The 23,337-nt window shown below is 39.9% G+C and overlaps 1 protein-coding gene across 1 annotated transcript; it reads left to right on the plus strand.

The window, feature by feature from the left end:
- Positions 1-1,858: 1,858 nt before the first annotated feature.
- Positions 1,859-13,188, plus strand: tada2a (transcriptional adaptor 2A). Its single transcript, XM_010773838.1, has 15 exons — positions 1,859-1,970; positions 2,433-2,536; positions 2,618-2,677; positions 2,764-2,855; positions 3,255-3,412; positions 3,978-4,066; positions 4,293-4,365; positions 4,467-4,530; positions 5,981-6,024; positions 8,943-9,053; positions 9,446-9,517; positions 10,184-10,316; positions 10,680-10,723; positions 11,117-11,196; positions 12,477-13,188. Exons 1-15 carry the CDS (start codon positions 1,946-1,948, stop codon positions 12,660-12,662), a joined length of 1,335 nt encoding a protein of 444 aa, XP_010772140.1. The 5' UTR covers positions 1,859-1,945; the 3' UTR covers positions 12,663-13,188.
- The last annotated feature ends 10,149 nt before the right edge of the window (positions 13,189-23,337 follow it).

Raw genomic sequence — 23,337 nt, forward strand, 5'->3', positions numbered from 1 at the left:
GAAGGGGGAAAATATCTGTCTGGCCATTATCCAACCTTACACAAACCGGCCAGTATATGGCTCACGTGGTGGTGTGTGCTCAGGGAAAGACAAAGAGAGACTTGCAAGGCGTTGATTTTTTTTCTAAACATAAATGGTGCAATATCGACGCCTTGTGGTAAAAGGGTGAATAACACAGTCATTTTATGAAATACTTGTAACGTTTATTTAGATCAAAGTTAGGTTAGGTTTTTGAAATGTGGTTTATGAATATGCATTTAAAAAAAGTATCCAGGCCCATACTCAACTATTGGATGAGTAGTCATCCATCAAAAATGTGCTAAAGGCCTTCTTAGTAATTAAAAGAACAAGGCAGGACAACGCTTTTCAACAACTTTTTATTGAGACAGAAAAAGAGAGCACCAGACTTGTAACTTTATATTATTGGGTGACTATCTCCATACTTCTAGAAATTAATAACTAACGATATCTTCTCTTTAACTGTTGTGTTGTGAGAGCAGAGGTTGGAAAAGTATACTAGTGTAGGAATAGGCCTACTCTGTTACAAGTAAAAGTCCTGCATTCAAAATGAGCATCAAAATGTAGTTAAAGTGCCAAAAGTGAAATTACTCAATTTACAAATTGAGAAATATATATATATATATCATGCGTTTTGATTCTAATTATTGATGCATGATTGTGTTTATCATAGCTGATCAAGTTTGAGCTAACTTGTATGCTAGCTTGTAAATTTTTCGACTGGTGTAACTAAATATATATTTTTGTTTAGTTGATATTTCACATTATTAATCCAAATCTACAAAGTAACTATAACATACATGCATTGGAGTATAAGTACACTATTTACTTCTGAATTGTAGTAGGGTAAGTACAAAGTAACATAAAATTGAGATACTCAAGTGAAATACAATTACCTCAAAAATGTTACAGTATGAGTAAATGTACTTAGTTACTTAACACCACTGTTTGAGTGATTAGACTAGGGGGAAATACAAAAGAGCCACTAACAATAATGACATCTAACGACCCATTCTTTCACAGATGTTTGTAAAGGCAGACTGCATGGCTAGGTGCTTGATTTTATACACATGTGGCAATGGGACTGAATGAACCACAATATATAGACAAAAGTATTGGGTCACCTACACCTACAGGAGCTTTTATGACATCACATTGCAAATTCTTAGGCATTAATATGAAGTAGCTCCCCTTTTGCAGATATAACAGCTTCCACTCTTCTGGGAAGGCTTTCTACAAGATTTTGGAGTGTGTCTGTGGGAATTTTGTTGCCCATTCATCCAGAAGAGCATTTGTGAGGTCAGACACTGATGTTGGACGAGAGGGCTTGGCTCTAAATCTCCATTCTAGTTCATCCCAAAGGTGTTCAATGGGGTTGAGGTCAGGGCTCTGTGCGGGCCAGTCAAGTTCTTCCACACCAAACTCATCCAACCATGCCTTTATGGACCTTGCTTTGTGCACTGGGGCACATTCATGCTGGAACATAACAGCGCCTTCCCCAAACTGTTTCCACAAAGTTGGAGGCATAGAATTGTCCAAAATGACTTGGTAAGATGAAGCATTAAGAATCCCCTGGCAATGGGGCTGAATGAAACACCTGAATTAAATGATTAAGAGGATGCTTTTGTCTCTGTATACTATATGGGCAAAAGTATTGGGTCACCGACACATTACAAACACTTTAATTCAATGAGTAAGAGTCGTGTCCGATTACTTTTGTCTATATACACCATAGACAAAAGTATTTGGTCACCTACACATTTACACCTACAGGAGCTTTTGTGACATCCCATCCCTTAGACTCTAATACTTCTCCTTTTCCAGAGGATGGCAGTAATGCAACACTAGGACTCCAGAAACCTTCAAACCTCAAAGGAGAAGAAGAGCATCATTTATTCTGCTTTTATTTTTGATAAAACGTTGTCTTATGGATCGTTTGGCATCTTTTGGAAGTAAGTATCGGAAGTTAATGTTACCGCTGCAGCTTTACACTAAACACACTGCTCGTTTCTAAAGTTACCTATAGTTTGCCACGTTAGCTTCGTTGCAGCTAGCATAGTTCTGCTATCGTTAGCACATAGCGTACTCACATGCCGCAATTTAATAGATGTTTTGACTATAAACAGTCCGTTTTCTATTTTATTGTAGACATGTTCGACACGATATGCTGTTAAGTTGAGATATTTAGACCTAATGTTAATTTAGCTCTCATAAGTAGCGTTAGCATCGAAGCTACCGTTATAAGCAGTGGTTTGTTTACATTAGCAGTGCTGGCTATCACTTAGGGGCCACTTTAAGATACATTTGTACAAATAGTCATTCTCTGAGTGTTCAGTTTTCATTTGAGCTAATAATGATATAATAGTTTGCCCTGTTAGTCACCAGTGATTAATCACTAATCATGTCCATTTCAGATGATGTTGATAAACCACCATGCAGAGGATGCTCATCCTATCTAACTGAGCCTTACATCAAGTGTGCAGAATGTGGACCCTTACCTTTTCTACTCTGCCTCCAGGTGAGTAGACAGTAAATGCACACACATTTTTATCAGAGCTCTTGTTTATTCCTAGACTGAAATTGAATGTTTTAATTTCAGTGTTTCACCAAAGGATTTGAACTCAAGAAGCATGAGAGTGATCACAAATATGAAATTATGGTAAGTTACATTCAAACACGTCTTGCATACAGACAATCACCACACTCAGGCATTGTATTTACCCTCACTTTGTACTCATAAAACAGACATCAGACTTCCCTGTGCTGGAGTCTGGGTGGTCGGCACAGGAAGAGATGGCCCTCTTGGAAGCAGTCATGGACTGCGGCTTTGGAAACTGGTGAGTGATTTGTAACTTTTTCAGTTTATTATCTTGGTCAGATGGTCTCAAGATTAATTTAAGGACTGATTTGCCTAGATGTAATCTTAATCTCCTCCCTCACATTTAATCTTCATTTAATTAGACAACAAAATATATATTTTGGAGACTGACATATTTTAATGAATCTTTGAAAATGCTTTTTAAGTGTTAAAAGCTTGCAATTAAAACAATAATTTAGTGGGATCAATTTCGTTTTCTGAAATCTTGAGTGAAGGACCTTTTCAGTTAGCATTTAGAGGACCAACATGTTTCAATAACACTGTATTGTGTACTTTACTATTTGATATGTTACAAATATGTACTACTTATATATTGCTTTACACTTACATTTGTATTTGTTCATTTGTTCTTCTGCAGGCAGGATGTGGCATATCAGATGCGCACTAAGACCAAAGAGGAGTGTGAGAGCCACTACATGAAGAATTTCATCAACAATCCGCTCTTTTCCTCCACTTTGCTCAGCCTCCGAAAAACAAAAGACTCCCGCTTTGCAGAGGGAGCTATTCCTTTTAAACGTCAGTATCCACATCATCTGCCTCCTTCAATACGGTTTTCACTAATGTTTCAGGAAGAATAAGACGCAGCAATTTCAGTAGTTATTCTCTACTCACGTCTCCACAGAAATGTAGCAAACAGACAATCAAATAAGTTGGTTTAGTTATCTGTTTCCATTCCCAGCCTTGTAACTTGTCTGCATTAACATGAAGCAGTATACTCTCTCGCTGGTTTTTGGCACTTAGAAGCCACCAGAAGAAAGGTTTACATTGAAATAACAAAGTAAATGAAATTAGTAGCCTGAGAGCCACTGACCATTTAGAGAGAAGCAGTTAGCGAGTCAGGAACTTTCTCAGTTTCTAGTTGGCTTCAGGTCTCCATCTGTCGTTCTCCACCTGTAATGTTCACTGAGCAGTTAGCAAACTCAAGGCAGAGAAAAAACTGATATTTCTAATGAATACTGTTAGCAATGTTAAACCATATCTTGGGAGACTGTAGCAAGTGGCTAATTCTTGGTTTTATGCATACTACTAAGATTTATTTTTTATTCTAAAGTGCTAATAATGTGTTTCTCTGATGTTACAGCCACTGATGATCCCCCTCGGCCCACTTTTGACTCAGTGCTGTCCAGAGACATGGCAGGATACATGCCTGCCAGAGCAGACTTCATGGAGGTGAGGGGATACGTGTTTCCTTATCATTTGTGTGCTAACAATGGCGACTCATTATTACATTTAATAAAGACAGTTACTCATGCCCTTATTGCCAATAGTTTGCTTTCACCCAGACTTATTTTCTTACATGAGTACTGATCTGAGATCACTAATCAGCTAAATGTAAACAGGAATATTAAAATTGAGCCACAATCTTATGTAAATAATTGTTTCATTGTCCTGATAGGAGTTTGACAACTATGCGGAGTGGGATTTAAAAGATATCGACTTTGTTGATGATGATTCGGACATCCTACGTGGTGAGTAGAATTCTAATATAATTTGGAAAAATACTTTTTTTTTAAATAGAAGATAATGATTTGAACTGCAATATTTCCTCATATGTACTATTCTCTTCCAGCTCTCAAGCTGTCTGTTGTTGATATTTATCATTCAAGACTAAAAGAGAGACAGCGGAGAAAAAAGTAAGTCCTTTTTTTCTCCATCAAATCATGAACATAGAATTGATGTACTCTGCATCATGTAATGACCCCTGTCTGTCATCAGATGGCACTGTAAGCCTCTACATTGACCTTTTGGAGCCTCATTTCTCACAGATATGTATCATGCTTTCAGGATGAATTAATTAATTGTATACTGAATTAAAATGTAAAAGGCAAACAATTTAGAAATCAGTCTGAACTTTATTTATATTCATTAATTCGAATTGACATGCTAATATATTAATCGTTTTTACTCTAAAATCTATTATTATTTAGTTTTGCTGCACATTAAAGACACAAGTCCAGGGAGATTGGGGTTGTTCAGCAGAGTGATTATTGTTGCATATTTAAACCTGTTTTCATGTTCTAATTACAAGACACAGGGAGTCAATCAGGTGCAACACACTGTGAGATCCTCTATTTAAAATGGAATATGTTTGGAAATGGGGAGAATTTGCTGTTGAATACTGCTAATGTTACCATGTTTCTCAGTTGAAGGCATGCAAAGACGGTGGCCTCCCTTCGTTTTGGGAAATTTTCTAAATCCCATAGAATATGTATGTTGCACAATAATTGGATTCACAAAACCTAAAAACATAGTACAAGTAAATATTCAAAATACACCATTAGTGACTTTATAGTCAATTATAGAAAGAAAAGCCATCACTAACTACTTATACAGATAGTCAACTAAATCATGTTTGTTATAAATTTAACACATAACAGTTCCATAGTACCACAAACTACATTCTTCAAAATGATCATACAGTTTAAGTTACATCTCTCAAAACTGAACATCATAACCTTCATGACGGTAGGATATTATTAAGCTAAGTGTACTAAATAAAGGGTCTACTGCGTGTAATTAGCATGTGTTTTGAAATATTGATCAAACAAAACAAGCCGTTACAAGAGGTGGGATGGAATGATGGATAATTGCAACCCTATTCACTGTTAATTTTCTATAAAGAATAAATGATTTGCACTTGAAGCTGTTAATCAGTCGGTGTTATTTCTTGGAGGATCTCCTCCACTTTCAGCCTGTCAGCTGGCATTCTGGAACATCCATCATCCATCACTAAATCAACTTTAAAGAGTTTGTGCCCCCCGAGCACAGTGAAAGGCATGTGTGTTTCCAAGTTCCCTCTTTCCAAGGTCCTTATTTCATCTCTGGTAGCTTGTCAGAGGAGATCCACGCAATTGACACGGGCCGAGACCCTCTCACCTGACCCCTGAACTTCAGAGTACACTTATAAAGGGAGAACCTTTTTGAACTAACATCACCAAGCTGCTGTGTACAAAACAGATGATCAGTATATGATGGGTTTTCAATGGTTTTAATTGCATATGGCTAAACACCAGGTTTACTGTTGCAGAGCAATCAAAATATTACATTTGCATAGTCATTAATCTAAATCTCCGTTTCTTTCAGGGTAATCCGAGACCACGGGCTGATCAACCTGCGCAAATTCCAGAGTAAGTGCCACTGTGAAACTTACACGGGCTCGGCTGCGACAGTATTCATAGCAACTCAGCGAGGCATCTGATATCAAGCAGCCAAATTGCTGCTGAGGGTTTCTAGGGATGCATGCAAACAGCTTTGGTGTAATAACCACCGTCAACCTCTATGGCCCCTCGGGTGGCTGAAGTGTGGCAACAGATCTCGTGTTTATGATCAGGGCTGCGAATAGTCTGTGGGCCAGAGTGTGCCACAGCATAATTGCTTCTCTGCAAGTAGATCCCCGTACGATGAGCGATGCTGCCATAATGACTGAAATGCAGGGGGCTGGGTTTATTGATCCACCTGCCACAGGTTGGATTTCAGCGAGCTCTTTAATGTTATTCTTTGAATCTCTTGGGTTTTTGCATTAGAGGTCAGACAAACGGCGAGGGTTTTTTTTTTTTTACTATGACCGACCACCCATCCCATCGTTTTATCTCCACGTGTTGCTCTGTGAAATTGTCTGAGGTTTGGAAGTTGAAGAGTTCTCCCCACATCTTTTATTTATGTATCCTCAAGCCTGCAGTTAGACCGGCTCCTTTTCCCCTCCCTCCATTCCCTCATCGCCCGAGTCTTTTTAGACAAAAGGAAATCAAAGTAGCTTTAGAGCGGCAGACTCGTTGTCATGGAGACTGTCAAAGACGGTGTGCGTCTGTGTGTGTGTGTTCGTGTGTGTGTCACATGCCATAATGGAGGCAGTATCCGAGCCCCGGAGGCTCACAGTGTCATGTCTCAGGGAGTGCAGGAGGTTGTTGCATTAAAATATTCAAGACAGTTTTTTTTTGTGTGTGGTCAGTGAAGGGGTGTAACCAGAGGCCTGTACTACGAAGCCGGTTCAACCTAGCCCGGATATGTTTGAGTTAGCCGGTTGGCCTAATCCAAAACATTTGCGCTCTCGCTAAGTGGTCCTACGACGCGGGTTATCAAGTGGATCGCTCAAGCCAGCCGTGCCCTATCTAGTTAGGTACGCGTTTACATGAAAGGGGTGGTATTTGGAGCATTCGACCAATCACAAACATGGACAAGTGTACTGACAGCGCAGCGCGTCATACTTCCTGAATTAAAAGTCAACTATAATATTAGACATATGAAGAAGTTAAACTTTAAACATCCATGACTTAAACACTTTATCCAGGATAAAAGCCACATAGTTGCACCTGCAAGGTGAATACAGCTGGTAAAAGAAAAAGTGTTTGAATGCGTACATTAACAGGTTTATGATATCACTGCCCCGTCTAAGACACGATCTGACTTTAATTACATTTGACTCGAGTGCTTCGTCAACTTAATGTGTTGCTTTAAATAATACTTCTGCTTACAGTATGTGACACTTGAGTGTTGCACGGCCAGATACGGCTCAGCTGACTCAGATAAGGAAATATATGATACATTATGATGTGATATGAATGATAATGGGACACATCGACGTCTGCACTCACAGTGCCACGGACTGTAGGCCTATGTAATGTTACTATGATCCGGTTACTTATGTTGTGGCAGATATTTAAGTAAGCTTTCTTAACGCTAATGTTATAATAGTCAGATTGCTCTGCAGATGGGAGGTGATATTCTATTAATTTTCACGTTCACACAGTCTGTGATTTTTGCCGGCCGTCTTTCCTGCAACGGCATTTTAAAGTTTATTTCCTTTGTCCTGTAATATGACTTGATCGCTTTAAACTCCGCACACTGACCTCTGATTGGTCAGCAGGCAGTGCTTTCACTGAGTTGATGCAACCTAACCTGCTCCGGAGCAGGTTAGCCGCTCAGCATGAGTTACCATGGAGATCTAGCCCGCTAAAAAGAGAACCAGCGTCGTAGGACCGGAAACCCCGAGTTTTCCCTGAAGTTAGCTCGCTAAGCAAAAATCCTGCTTCGTAGTACAGACCTCTGAGGTCCAGTGCTAATGTCTCTTGATGAGAACATTGATTGTGTCTCCACTGTTTTGTTAAAGCGCATAACTTCACCTGTTTAGCATGAGGAACTTCACCCGTGGCAGCTGCTCATTAGCACTTGCATGCAGAAGCCTGATGAACTTACACACACACACACACACACACACACACACACACACACACACACACACACACACACGCACACACACACACACACACGTGCATACACACGCGCGCACACGCGTGCACGCACACACGCACACGCACACACACACACACACACACACACACACACTCCTCACACCTCTGGCTTCTGCACTTGTCTGTTACTCAGCAACACGAGCAATGCTTTGAGACAAACGCAACATGCTCCTGAGAGTGAGCTAAGTGGTGGGGAATACACAACTGCTGAGCAAATATCAGGGAGCGGTTTGTTGCTCTATCTGAGGTTTTAAAATATTTGTCTTATTCAGCTTTTGTAACTAGGGTCATTTTGTAAAGGAAAATAAATCTACAATGAATTATACATTCTGGCTCTGATTAACACTTAGCTAAAATGGCTGCAATTACTGATGAAATGTGAATCTCTGCTCCCTGTTTGGATGTTGAAAATTGTAAAACATTCATGACTAGATATCGAGGTAAAACATTACCCGTAAGCCCCACAGAGTCAAACAGTGGTGCTTTCAGAGATACAATTCTGAAGCTGAGCCGATGACATGGCTAAAGACTCTTACTATTTTTAAAAATAAGTTGCAAAGGATTGCATGTTTTTGCTGTGTTGGGCTGACTTGTGCGTAATCGTCAAGCCCTGTGTGTTGTTGCTAGCAGTTTGATGCAATGACCAATATCTTAAGTTAGCACATAGTTAGGAGATGTCGTTTATGGGAAACATAAAGAGAAAACGTATATAAATAGGTGGATTTGTATTTAATGTATCTATTATATCTTTGTTCGTGTCTTCTGTCCACTCACTTCTCTACTTCTCTCTCTTCCAGTGCTGGAGCGATGTTACCCAAAGGAGGTGCAGGAGCTGTACGATGTCATGAAACGCTTTGCCAGAGTGGTTGGGCCGATTGAACATGACAAATTCATTGAGAGTCATGCATGTTAGTATCTGCCTGAGTACACATGAATAGTTTCTGGGAGTCAGTCACAGAGAATTAATTTAACCACTTCTTTCCAGCTGCCTCAACACTACTGACGATTGAGGCTTCAATTGATATTGTGTTTTTATTATTGTGGGAAGGCAATGTCAGACTGCTTCCTTCTCTTTTACAGATTAAAATCCAACAAGAAGAGATAAGATGTCCTACTTTTCATACACACTCCCAAAGAGGGCTTTTACCTTTGGGGAAAAACTCTCATTGTTAGAAGTGGAATCAATGTCTTTATCTAAATAATCCACTAAATCTAAAGCAAATGATCACATTTCCCCACACTGTCAAGGTTTTTATTTTAAATGTATCAATAATATTCCTTCTTCTCCTTTTTCTTTCAGTGGAGTTTGACTTGAGGAGAGAGATCCGCAGGCTGAAGGAGTACAGGAAGGCAGGAGTCAAGTCTTTCTGCAGTGAGTCTGTTTTTCATTCCTCCATCAGTTAAAGATGCAAATTACGTTTCCATTTGAGCTGAAGTTTTTTATTTGAATTTGGCTTTAAATGTGATGTTTTAATTATTATTTATAGCAGCATCACAGTGTCTAATTATTAGGAATTTATCATGTTTCGCTAGTTTGCCGAGCTTTGCACAGATTGAAACTGATTATTGTATTTCTATTTATCTAGTTTGTCAGAAACGCTTAGAATTTCTGGCATAGGCATATATTGGCCTAACTTTTTAATAAAAAAAGTAGAGTAGTCTAACCTGTCTAAACTCCCCATAATCACTTTCAGAGGGTGCACAAAACTGTGATTTTTAATAACCAAGTTACCTTAAATAGCAACCACAACCAAAATGTTATATCACCCAGACTTTTTATTAAATGGCAGACTGCAAAACTATGTTGTACACCATAAATTGACGAGTCATGTTTCCGATTATGACACGGTAGTCCCCTGTTTAGGGGCTACTATCTGCAGTGGAAAACAAAGTAGAAAAATACCTTTTATCAAAATGAGTTGTCAAGACGAAGCCTGCAGTGGAAATGAGACATTGGTCCCTACCCTGAACAAACTTTTTTTAAAGTTCCGCTCTCATGAAGTCTCTACTGACCTCTATCTGTGTTTCCAACTCTCAGGCGCCAAGGTGTATGAGCGGGCGAAGCGTCTGCGTGAGGAGGAGCGGAGGAAGCGGACCATGCTGTGTGACGTGCTGCAGTACATCCAGGACGGCAGAGCCTGCCAGCAGTGGCTCAGCAAACAGGCAGCAATGTGAGACTTCCTGCTTGTTATCCAGTGTGTAACAGGAGGGCTGCTAAAGAGTCGCTGACCTCCGTCATTACACAAAAATACGGCAGTCATTCATGTTACTGTGCACTTCAGTCTCTTCGGTATTTTTAGTCCTTTTAATGTGACGCAGCTCACAAAGTATTTTCTGTGTGTGATATCCAAGGTCCTTTAATCATCGACGTGAAAGAAAATCTTGAATGAGATGATTCATGTGTTTTGGATGACGATCCCAGTGAGGTTAAAGAATAGTGGACAAAGCCCAGGAGTAATAGTGTTGGACTTGCGTGTATATTTGTGTGTATAAATAAGTTGCAGAGATGCTAACACTTTTCTTTTTCATTACAGAGACGCTGGCATCACTCCAGCTGTCACAACAATCACAGTGTCAGGTACAGAGCTTATCTCCTCCTCCCCCTCTGTTCTCCCTCCTCTCTGTCTCCTTGGCAAAGCCCCAGGCACAGTCACATTTAATGCACACGCTTCTCCAGAAATACACTCGAGAAATAGGCCCCTGTATGCTTATTTATCTTGCTGTTTTTACCCTTTAAATTAGCTCCCTTTCCTTAACCTCTAGAGCAAAAATGTGACGTAGACTCCCACGCTGCTATATTACACGCTACACAATACGAAACACACTGAATAAACAAACTAAATATTTGTTTCCCTGTCCCCTCCCAGCAAAGGAATTGACTGCATTTTGTCCGCCTGCTATTATTTGTAATGTAGACCAACACTAGGGTGCTACAAGCCTGTTTGACTGTTGTTGAATGTCTCCTTCACAGCAACAGGTAGGCGGAGCGCCCCCCCTCTGAACCTGACTGGACTGCCGGGAACAGAGAAACTTGATGAGCGGGAGAAAGAGGTACAGCTCTTTCTTATCTGAGTCCAAAGGGTCTTAAAAAATTACTTCATTATGCTGAAGTCTTATAACTTTTTCGACAACATCTAAAAAGCAAAAACTGTACTGTACCCACCAGCCTAAATGGCACTAAATGTATTCCAGTATCACATATGCATTCATGATAATTACATAATAATAGGTGGAGACGTGTTAAACAGTGTGTTTAGCTAGAACCCAGTCAGCTTTTCATTGAAAATTCTCGCCTCTTTAACACAGTAGTGCAGGTAGGATTTACACTGAAGAGATTGCACTGTACCGGCTACGCTAAGAGTCAAAAGACAAGCCAGCAGCTTTGTAAGGCTGTAGTTGTTTGAAAATCCTAAAATGCTGATTTGAGGCAGGTATGTTGTTGTTCACCATCTTAGCACATCAGACCTGCTTGTGGTGCTTAATTATAAGTCAGAGGATCATGAAAGTTGGTAGGATTAATTCTTATGGGAACATCAATAATAACAATATCACGACAAAACTTCATTACGGTCCATTTATTTGTTGTTGAGTTTTCAGTCTTGACCAAAACTGTGTACTGTATTGACGCTTCCACTCGCCTTTCCATATGTCTTGAACTGGGTGTGATTGTCAGTTGCAGACATTGCTATACTCCCTCTATACTACTGGAGTTTCAGACACTGATCTGACAAGCTCCTTGTTTTTAATATACTGAGGCCTTTAAAGGGGACCTTTCATGCAAAACGCACTTTTGTACGTCTTTTATACATGGATATGTGTCCCCGGTGTGTCAGGGAACTCACCAAGTGTCAACAAACACAATCCTCTCTCTTTTCCTCCATACCCAAATCTCTAAAAACGGGGCTGCAACGGAGCTGATACAGATTGGAATTTTCCTGACGTCAGAAAAGGGGTGCTCCGCCTATATGGGCAATTCTCCACCTATCAGGGGAATGGGGGGTTGGGCCACGAACGTGTCCGTTCACAGGAGACCGCTCGAGAGCGCTGGAGACGCTGTAGTACATATGCCAGGCCTGTAAGTGGCGCTGTAGTCACAGAATCAGCCCTCGCAAAAACAGTGCTGGAATAGAGCAAATAGAGCGAAATGAGGCATGGCTAAAATGCATGATCTGTTTGGTATTTTGAAAAAAAACCTTCACAGACATGTTTTATATAGGTATGGCCCTACAATATATTTTTCAAATATAGCATGATAGGCCCACTTTAAATAAGAAATTGTATTTGTTTTTACATGTACCTCACTGACCCTTGTATGTGTGTTGTGCTTGTAGTTATGCCAGGTGGTGCGGCTGGTGCCGGGGGCTTACCTGGAATACAAGCAGGCTCTGCTGAATGAGTGCAGACGGCAGGGGGGGCTGCGGCTGGCTCAGGCCCGCGCGCTCATCAAGATCGATGTGAACAAGACTCGCAAAATCTATGATTTCCTAATCAAGGAGGGCTACATCACTAAGGCCTAGGAGAGTAGGATTTGACCACAGGAGATGGGATTGTGGTTAGTATATTCTTGTTTTTATTTTACCTTTGTAAGCCCGTGTTTTGAAAGAAGTTTGGATTGTTGCTGCTCCTTTGACATTTTGTAACATGTGTAAGATCTGTTTGTGTTTTTGAGTCTAAAATCTATTAAAATTGTATTCTTTGTATAATTGTTTGTCAGAAAAACAGGGGCTCATATAACAATGAGGATGTATTAAATTCTCCTGTCTTAAAATGTTTATGAATTAAATGTTTATCTTGACGGTTTAGTTTACAGTGAAGAGACATGAAGACTTAAGTCAGTGCTTAACTATACAAGCAAAAACATGAAACTGTGTCTACCGGCTGACATTTCAACATATACGGATAACATTTCTAATAATTCATTGATATTAACTTGACTTATCTGAATTTATTGGATCCGTTCATTCAATAAAATGTGTATTGAAGTCCAAAACTGCTCATAAACTAAACGTATGTATAAAAAAATAAAGCATCTTTTTGATTTTTTTTATTCTGTCATTGGAGCCAAAACAAATGCTTATTTTGAGAAACTTAGTAGAAAATGACAAACCTGAAAATGAACTACCATGGATTCCTGTCTATGAATGACCTCTGTGCCTTCCAGATGATGAATAATATGGATCTTTTTTGTGGAGTCATAAAACTCAATCTCCTGCAGGCTTTTTGATTGATGCTCCACAGCACCATGACTGTACGGGCCTCAGTGACCCGGTCCTTTCTGTGGACGTGTTTGCCGGGTGTGTCGGGGCAGAGCTGAGATGATCTAACAGCGGCAGGAGGCCACCAGTCCCGAGAGGCTAATCTGAGCAGAGAGCAGTCCGCTAACAGCCTGATTATAACGGCAGATTCAACCTTTGAATATAAGGGCAGCTGGGGAGGCTGAAATGCAGGGATGAGATCTGGATTTTAGAGGATGTGAAGGAGGAGAAATTCAGATGTCTTTTTTTTTGTATCCCTACTTGTGTCTTATCAAATCAAAGCTCCACAACAAACGAGAAGCAGCAGAGTTACTACTTTCCCTTTTGCTCATTTCACAGGAAACAGTTTGCCTCATGTCACACTTGACATCTTTACCCTGAGACTCGGCTCCAGCCAGCCGCAGCAACCTAGGCTTTGATCTATCCTCTCCATCTTTATTTTCACTTTAAAGCTTGAGCTTTCAGGGCTGCAGAAAGTGGCAGCCTGCTGTAAAATCACATGAACAAATGTAATCTGCATTTTATGGATTCAAAAGTGACGCACATCTATCAGAACAATCTGCACTGACTGAGAAGTGGTCCGTATATCACTGACGACAGGCTTTAGCACAGTTGAAGCGGGGCCACACTCAATTCCCCCAATTTCCCATAAGATAGGAGGGACCTTTATTAATCCCTTTGGGGAAATTCAGTAGGTCAAACAGCAACAGGGTAAGGGTGAAAAACAGGAAATTACAGATTAATAAAATTCAAAATGAAATCAAGATAAAAATAATAATAAAAAACTATGAAAAAAGAAAAGAATACAAATAAAAGTGAGCATAATTCCCCAATGGTTATAAATGTACAATCTATCAGGTGCTATATAACATTTAAAAAATCATAATCGCCTGACATTGTGTGACGTCCCAGTAGACTGACGGCAACAACATATTTTCACATTAGTTGCTATGGATGAGGGTTTGTTATAGTCATGTTGCATTTGACCAATCACATTCCTTGCTTAATCAGAGGTGATTGAACCCAGCGGCAGTTTGCAATTACACTTTTGTTAACAAGTATTGTTCAAGCACCCTTGCAGGCGATTTATAAAAGTTTCCAAATTAAGTCTGCCTTTTACAGTTAAAGGGGACCTATCATGCAAAATGCACTTTTGTACGTCTTTTATACATGAATATGTGTCCCCGGTGTGTCGGAACTCACCAAGTGTCAGAAAACACAACCCTCTCTCTTTTCCTCCATACCCAAATCTCTAAAAACGGGGCTGCAACGGATCTGATACAGACTGATACAGATTTGAAATTGTTCTGACGTCAGAAACGGGGTGCTCCGCCTATATGGGCAACTCTCCACCTAATGAGAGGTTGCGTAACAGCATGGTAACAGCATGGTAACAGCATGGTAACATGACGCTCGTGCCTCAGCTGCAGCTCATTTGCCACAGAATCAGCCCTTGCAAAAACAGGGCTGGAATAGAGCAAATAGCGCAAAATGAGGCATGGCTAAAATGCATGATCTGTTTGGTATTTTGAAAAAAAGACTTGACAGACATGTTTTATATAGGTATGCCCTACAATATATTATTCAAATATAGCATGATAGGTCCACTTTAAGTTAATGTTTCTTTGATATTTTATTTCAAGTTATACGTCTATTTTGGATTATTACATGCTATATATTGTTACACCGGCTCAGTTTATCTTGCATTATTCCCATTGGTGCCAAGTTGAGCTAAGAGTTATAATAGTCTTGACAGCTTTATTTCTTTCTCCAAGGACGTGTATGTCTCTGTCTGTGACTGTCTCCTCTGACTCAAAGAGGCTGATGTGAATGAAGGTGGGGTGATCAAGTCACAAACAAATGTTGTTTTGTTTCTTTCCGTTAACCGTCAAGTGGGAAATAAGTATTTGTTTGTGTTTCTCTTAGTACCCTGAGATACTGTTATGTTTCGCTGTCAAAAAAAAATAATATTATTATGAAGGGCTATCTATTTCAATTTTTTTTTTTTTTTTTTTAGAAAGGTGCAGGTCATATAAGATTGTTTTCTTCTCCCTGCTCCTTTTCGCTCAATGGTGTGTTTGTAGAGACATGTTTTGTTGGCAATTATTGTACATTGTGTTTTGCGTACCATGAGCGGGACAAATGAAAATGAAATTAGCCTTCTTTGATGCTGCACTTATCGCATTTATTCAACATACAGAATGTGTCTTATATCAGGCTGAGCAGACTCCTCACCTGTTACCCGGCACACGCTGTGTCATGGCCCTCTCTCGTCACTGTGCTGTCTGTGCTGTAGTGGCAGGAGAACAGATGTTGGTGTCACCGCTCTGCATGTGTGCAGAGATGCAACATCTCTCAACCCACCCACACAATCTGCCTCTCAGACGCTGTCTCCTCTTTGCCTCCTGCTCTCATCTGGTGTCAGCCTCCCTGTGAAGGTAAATTGATGCTGACTTCCTTTCAGAGGGAATTTGTTGTATGATGTATGATCTCATAAGCCTCACATATAGAGAGAGGAGACAAACACACATCCCTACAGTTTGAAAGCCTGTATCCTTGCTGTGCTATTTCAAAAACTCAAAACACATTTCACAAGTAAGATAGATAATTAAGATCATATAAATGAACAATATTCTGTATCAGGATTCATTATTTTACATAATTTCAAGATAAGTGATGTTTTTAAGGTTAGGGTTATGTTGTTTTTCTATTCATATGGAGCACATGTTTTTCTTTTTTTATCCTCATGTTGTTTTGTAGGAGGAATTCAAGAGTTATGTATCCACAAACAGTAATGCTTTAAAAAGTGGTTTAAGAACAGGAAGCCCTATTGTCCTAAATAGCCTACTATTCTGCTTTTGACTTTAAAATAGGGAGCAAAAGTCTTTATAAGTATTTGTTGTTGTTTTTACCATTAACATTGGTGTGTTCTTTTTGTGGTTTTTCTTTTGGATTTGCAAGTAGGGTAGGTAATTCACTTCAGAAACACTTTTTATATTCCATGGAAGGAAGGAGGGGCTCTGTAAGGAAGTCTGAAGGAAGGGGCAGATTTTTATTTTCTTCGGTTGTGTACTTTCAAATTCTAGCACACTCAAGCTGGTTTCTCCATTCTTACCTACCCTACCTTTAAGTAATAGAAGTTATATATCATCTTTGTAATTTTGTATCAGTTCATCATGAGTCAATGACACATTTCTTCGGAAAGATGGATAATCAGGATTGCATAAATTAATCAGGATTAACTGTTTTCCATAATTTGATTATTTTCTATACGATTTTTATCCCAAGATCCAGATTAAATAATCTGAACATCATTAAAATAAGATAATTGGCTGTCAATTATGTCTATACTTAAAGTTTGTAATCGTTACAGCATTCAGTCAGACATATCCTTTCATACAGTAGTCCTGGAGCTTTTTCTTATGTTCTTATTAAAACATTTTCTTATTAGAAATTAAGAAGAAAACACAACTACTGGGAAAACTACAGCCATAGGTTTAGGATTTTCTCTGCTGGTGTCTTTTTAAGGTCTGTACATTCAGAAATGTACTTCAAATGTGGGTCTTGCGCATTGGTGTGACAACATAGTTCAACTGCATCACCTGATGGCAGCTCCTGCCGTTTGTTTCATTTAAAATATTAGTGGTTTAATTTATGGAATGCCAGGAAAGAAAATAGTAAGTAGGCTAAATGTTATTGTTCTGCTAGAAAAATATCGTATTCCTGTCAGCAAATTCTCAAAGTATAAACCCAAACTCTCTTTCCATTTTTCCATCCAGTCATTCATTTTGACAGACAATGACAGGCGAACGCAGCAGTCACACAGCATGGATTTGATAGTAGTGCGGCAATCATGCGACAGTCACGACTTTGGGTTGTGCATACATCGATCCTTCTCTAAATCTGTGTCTTTAAAATCATACTACAGATGTAATCCGATTACATTTGGTTCATACGTTCTAAAGACTTTTAGGGTAAAAGTTATTCAAATCTTGCATTTGTATTAGTTGCTTTAGCTGTAGCGTGCTAAAAAGATTTTTGTACAACTTGCCATAAAACAGAAATTTGGTGTAACTCCAATGTACATTTTTCAATCAGCCCCACATCTCACATGCATGATGGGTTCAGGCCCATAGTCTTAACACCATCTGCTGACAACAGGAAATCAGCCTTATGTGACACACACCATGCAAATTACATTAAGAAATGACATTGTCAGCTCTACACTTGATATAGAGCAACATGTTGTTTGTTGAGCGTCACATAGGTGACTAGGTGATAGGTGACTAGGTGATAGGTGTGATTCAATATATAATTTCAACTCATCACACTCAAATGCCAAAGCTGATGGTCTCAAATGGTCCCATCAATAAAACACAGCGGCCGCCAGTAACCCGAGGAGAGCCTGTATGTGCGAGGACCCATTTTGTGTTGCATGCAGTTTAATTAATTTTAACTGTGCTGTTATTCAGGGAAAAAAATATATGTCCCACATTTGTTGCCTGTGTTGCTGTAACCCTCCTTTAAAAAGGACAAACTCCATGTGAGCCGCTCACTCTGCTTAAATTCACAATTATTACGGGGTAGTGATTAACACAGAGGTCAACCCATCAACACAAGAGGTGACCATGGCAACAGTCTTGGTTTCCTGCTGAAATCCGGGAGAAGGAGTGGCGGTGGAGAGGGGGGGAAGCAGGGGGCAGAGCTCGCCCTGTTGCTCGTGCTCATTTGCTGGGCAGAGGAGTCGTGACTAACCAGAGCCTCCCCCCCCCTCTCCCCTCCCCCCTCCCATCTGTGTACGTGCTGTCACTGACTCACTACCAGGGAAGGAAGGGAGCAAATAAATGGACTCAATAAGAATAAAGGGAAAAGATGTCTCCACTATCTCCTTATTCGTGGATAGCTGATTGGGTGTTGACTGGATGTGTGTGTGTGTGTGTGTGTGTGTGTGTGTGTGTGTGTGTTTGTTTGTTTTGCTATCCCACCGGGGTCCATGACCTGACATATCACTCACGCCGTGGGGACCCAGGCACGAGCATTGCAATCAATAGAAAACAGCTTCCTGATATGCCTGGTGGTGTTTTTTCTGGAGGTCGACTTTCAAGACTTTGTGTGTGCTCTTGTGGTCACACACGGTATTGCGGTGTGTGAATTTGCACTGGTGGGGTCCTTAACCTGACAAAGTGTGTAAGTGTGTAAGTGTGTGTAATCCTATAATCTTTATATTTAATGAATATTCTTTCTTCAATATGACTGGGCTTTTATTTATTTGTATTTGTTTTTTCTAAAATCAAAAAGGGAACCTGGTTAATGATTAGACTTCCTTTCAGAGCCATTTTGGAAGAAACAGTTGATAACATTTAGGTTGACATGACTTAGACCAAAAATATATATTGATATTAATTACCTTTTTACAATAATTTGTAAATAAATACAATAATTAAATAAATAAAAAGCCTATTTTTGTACCAAAAAAACGGTTCAAATGTAACTATTAATGAGAGTCAAAATACTAATGAAGAAAATAATTGTGAAGAATGCACCAGTACTGCAACAACTAAAAACCATTAGAGTATCAATCTCGCTCCCAGATACTAAGAAACAATGATTGGTACATGGTGTAGCCATCCAACAAACTTTCTGGGAGACTGAATCGCAGATGTGGTTAAATGCTATAAAGGAGGAAAGGGTTTCACCAAGGGAGAAAGGCATACTCACAATAGATTGAAAAAGCTGAACAAAGCTTCCTAATGTGATCTAATGGGGCGAAAGCCTGCAAGCTAGTTCAGGCTGTCAACCGAGCACCAATGTTGCATTTCCACGGGACGCTCCGCGTCCCTCTTACAACCAACCAAACACATTCTCCTAAACTTGCCACTCTATTTAAGCTGCCAGATCTGCCTGCCTCTTCCTCTCTAATGCTGCATTCATGTTGCTAGTGCTGCTACTGCTGCTGCTTCCACAATGCTGATGCGTTCACATGCTTCTGCTCGCCTGCCCCACCACCACCCCAGCTTCCATCTGTAGGCTTGGGGATAGTTATCTAATCATCACTCAATGTTCTGTGTAAATCTGCACTCTTAGCCCGGCTTAGTTGACTTTACTAGAAATTTGCGTGCAAACCCGTTGTCTTAACCTGTTAAGCCCGAGAGACCCCGGTAACGGAGGCCTCCTGCAACATCTTGCAGGAAACAGTGTCTGAGGGCATGTTCATTTAATAAACTATGAATGTTTTATAACCATGTAACGGAAAGAAACTCATCTAACTGATCATTTTTATTTATTTTTCCAAAAAAAGAACACAATGCTAACGCTGAGCATCTGAATTAGCAACGAGCGAAAAATGCTAACAGATGAATGCACCAAATTCACTCACAAAACCTTATTATTTATCTTTGCTGCACATCTCAACCCATCGTTTCACATCGTGAGGGGACACAGAATCGAGGGGTACCCTCATTATCACTCAATTATATGAATTCTCGGAGATAATAACAAGAACACACATCAAAATATATGGAGCTAGTTAGCTAAAAACTGCAAATTGGCTCACTTGTGTGGTAGTCTGGTCAAAAGTGGTCTTCAATGGCATTAAAACGATAAAAACGATGCTGAAGTTAATCCATAGGTTAATCCAATGTGGCTGTGTCCCTTTGAATGATTTAGACTAGAGACAGCTTCACTCTGGAGCAAAACTGCGTGCGCGAAGCCCCCACCTTTTTGTTTTACCATGTGTGGGAGATTCCCCTTCGATTATATTGGCTCTAACGGTCAGAAAGCGATGTCAATCACCAAAATCGACCAATGGGTTCCAGAGAAACGGTAAAACCCCCATTTCCACCCAAATCACCTCAAAGGTGGGAGTTTTTTTTCTAAATCTCTCTAAAAAGTTCAAATGTCACTAGTTTTGCATCAATCTTGATACAGGGTACTTATATGTTGTACTTTGGATTCCTAAAGCTTTTACCATACCTTACTACCTTACCATCATCAAGGGTAGTTTTCACTGTATGTAAAAAATAATATTGGGACCGACACTATAATTTACAGTTTTTTACTGTGTTCAATCTGAATTTTCTTTAAAATAAAAAACATCTATATTGATTCTGACTTTTCTACATCCAACTCACAGGTTTATCATTACTTTGAGAAAAAAGATTATTAATGTAACCCTTTTAGAAGGGAAGATATGGTCATTTTCGAGCCTGAGACTTGAAAAACAGGCTCGGGACACCACTTTTTACACAAGCAAGAAACTTAACAGGTTAAGTTGTATACATGTAGAACTTTAAGTAGACTTATCTTAGTTTACATTTGTAGTCTTATCTCAAAATCATTAGTTCACATAAATGATGTCTTAGTTGTATGAAATAACTTGTTTAAGTTAAATATAATAAATAAAATTATTTATCAATGCTTAATATCATGTTTTAATAAAATTAATTGTACCATTTTGATTTGGGGATTGTATTTATACATTGTTTTACCAGAATTGTATAGAAGGGAAAACATGAAACAATACATTTAAATATTCCAATGTTTTTATTGACAAAAATAACCTCGTCAACCAGAAGACAAGCAAAGGCAGGAATTAGAACCCACAACATTTAACAATATGTGTGTGAAAAATCACACACCTAACAGTGAAAGTCAGCGAACAGTGCTCAGTCTCAGAACATTATGATGTCACTGGTAGCAGCTGAACAGCAGTAACAAGTGTCAGTGCATTTCTTTACATTGTAAGCTGGTTCTTCAATGTTTGCAACCTTGGCTTTAGTTCATCTTAGCCCAACGTGAGAAGAACCTTTTGGATGAACTGGAATGTGAGCATCATGGTCTTGGGGTAGTTGAGATGCAGTGCGTATGTAAGACCAAACAGAATGAACATCGCTTTTGGCAGGTCTTGGATGTTGTCGATCACAACTTGTCCCTCAAGGATGATCTTCAGCGAGGCTGGACTGCGATGCAGGGAAGATGAGGGACCAGCACCTTCATGCTCAACCAGGAGGATCCCAATNAATGACTGTATACAGCCTGATGGGTTCAAGCCTTTCTGAAGGGTCTAGAGACTTGATTTTAACTGCTAAAATCGTTATATATATTTTTTTGTTGACACAAAAATCACTTCAAATTTTCCAAAGGGTCTAGAGTCTAGACCCTTCAGAAAGGCTGGACCCCATCAGGCTGTATACAGTCATTGGCCCCCACGGGGTAGCAAAAACCTGTGTGTGTGTGTGTGTGTGAGGCGTCTCAGGTCTTTTGTGTTTGATGTCAGAGCAGCACTGATCAGAGCCGGGGGGGCTCCATGCTGCGCTCTGCCACTTCGCTGTTCTAACATGTTGCCACAGCAAACACTTGGATCACATGTCTATTTATCGCCGCCAAAGCTGGAGCCATCCATCACAGCTGGAGCCACGGGGGCACCTATGGGATCAGCAGCGACTTTATTTAGACCCATTCTCACCCCCTCCCCCTTCTCTTGCCTCCCCCCTGCACGCTTGGTCCAGCATCTCCACCACTGCTTACCACAAAACCCTTTCAAGTCTCCTCATCTTACTGCGCCTCGCCCCGCTGGTCAGTCATACACATCAGCACAGACTGAAATACACTACTCTAGTGTTACAAGCCAGCAGAGATCATCTTAAAGATGTACACAGCATGTTTAGTTTAATAATCATTCATAAACTAATCATCAGATAACACTCTGATAATCTGTTGACGCTTGGACGCTTAGCTTGTGCCAATATTTCCAGATAGTCGCCTGTTTATCTTCAGCAATCCTTCTGTAACAGTCTGAATGGGATCTCTGTGCTCATAATGTACTTTATGGATTGAAGGATCTCTGCTGCCTATCAGAAAATGTCATTTCTGAACAGTGCATGTTATTGAGTGTCTGTAGGTTTGAGGGATGTGTAAAGGATGTTGCGGTTAAATCACTGTGGCTCGCTTTGTACTGTGGAGCCCATCAGTTATCTTATGTTACAGGCGGTCAGGCTTAATCAATGTCACTCCCCGCCTCATTCAGAGCAGACAGCTCCTTCTGTACGTGGCTGCAGGTGCTTGTTAATACGGCGATGCTGTCATTGTACACTTTCAGCCTCCATGGCAGCCATATTAAACAGGAGAGTCTTCCCAGAATGCCTCTGACTCATTTGACATTTCACTCTGAACCCCATGTCTTTGTCTCCCCAGCCTGCAGCGCTATCTGTATCCCTCTTATCTCTCTATCCATGTTTAGCTCACATTTCAGTCTTTACATTCAAGGTTACCACCTTTTTAAACATCTACCATCCCCTTTTTAAACATCTAACATCCCCTTTTTAAACATCTAACATTCCTTTTTTTCACATAGTTTACAGACATTTTCTGTCACCAGCACTTCGTCTCTTAAAAAAATATTAGGTGAAAATCAATCAGTTCTTATTATTTGATGCATAACATTTCAAGATGATCGTTGAAGATTTGTCTAAAGTATTGGCACCAGTTTGCACCACCTGGTTCTTCTGCCGGTTGTTTCCATTTGATTGAATTTGCTATGTAATTAGGAGTGACTGAGGCAAGGGCCATGGGTTTATGGTTAGCATAATATCACCCTCAGGAGCCCTCTGAAATAGGATTGACTTCGGAAGGCATGTCTAATTATGGTTTTATACATGGATATATTCACAAAAAGCTGCCCTGCTGCAGTCTTGAGGCTCTCAAAGTTGTGAGCATATAGATGTGAGAATATCGAGCTCTATCCTCCAGGGCATGGCATAATGAGATTTGAAAAACAGGCTAAGGAACAGACTGTATACTGGTTTTGGCCCTTAACATTTAAATTGGTAATTGGGCATTTGTGTGAGCATTAAACATTTAGATTAGGACTGAAATTGAGACCCTATTGCCTGAGCCACTGCGGGGTATGATCCAATTTGTATTGCATCTTCAACTCTTG

The sequence above is a fragment of the Notothenia coriiceps genome, unplaced genomic scaffold (genome assembly GCF_000735185.1).
Source record: "Notothenia coriiceps isolate Sejong01 unplaced genomic scaffold, NC01 NC01_scaffold00000339, whole genome shotgun sequence".
Classification (NCBI taxonomy): Eukaryota; Metazoa; Chordata; class Actinopteri; order Perciformes; family Nototheniidae; genus Notothenia; species Notothenia coriiceps.

Bases quoted from the DNA above. Each gene is read 5' to 3' on its own strand.
- tada2a (XM_010773838.1), top strand. From the start codon at position 1,946: ATGGATCGTTTGGCATCTTTTGGAA. The intron at 2,678-2,763 runs GTAAGTTACATT...CTCATAAAACAG, and splicing joins ATCACAAATATGAAATTATG to ACATCAGACTTCCCTGTGCT. The intron at 2,856-3,254 runs GTGAGTGATTTG...GTTCTTCTGCAG, and splicing joins GACTGCGGCTTTGGAAACTG to GCAGGATGTGGCATATCAGA.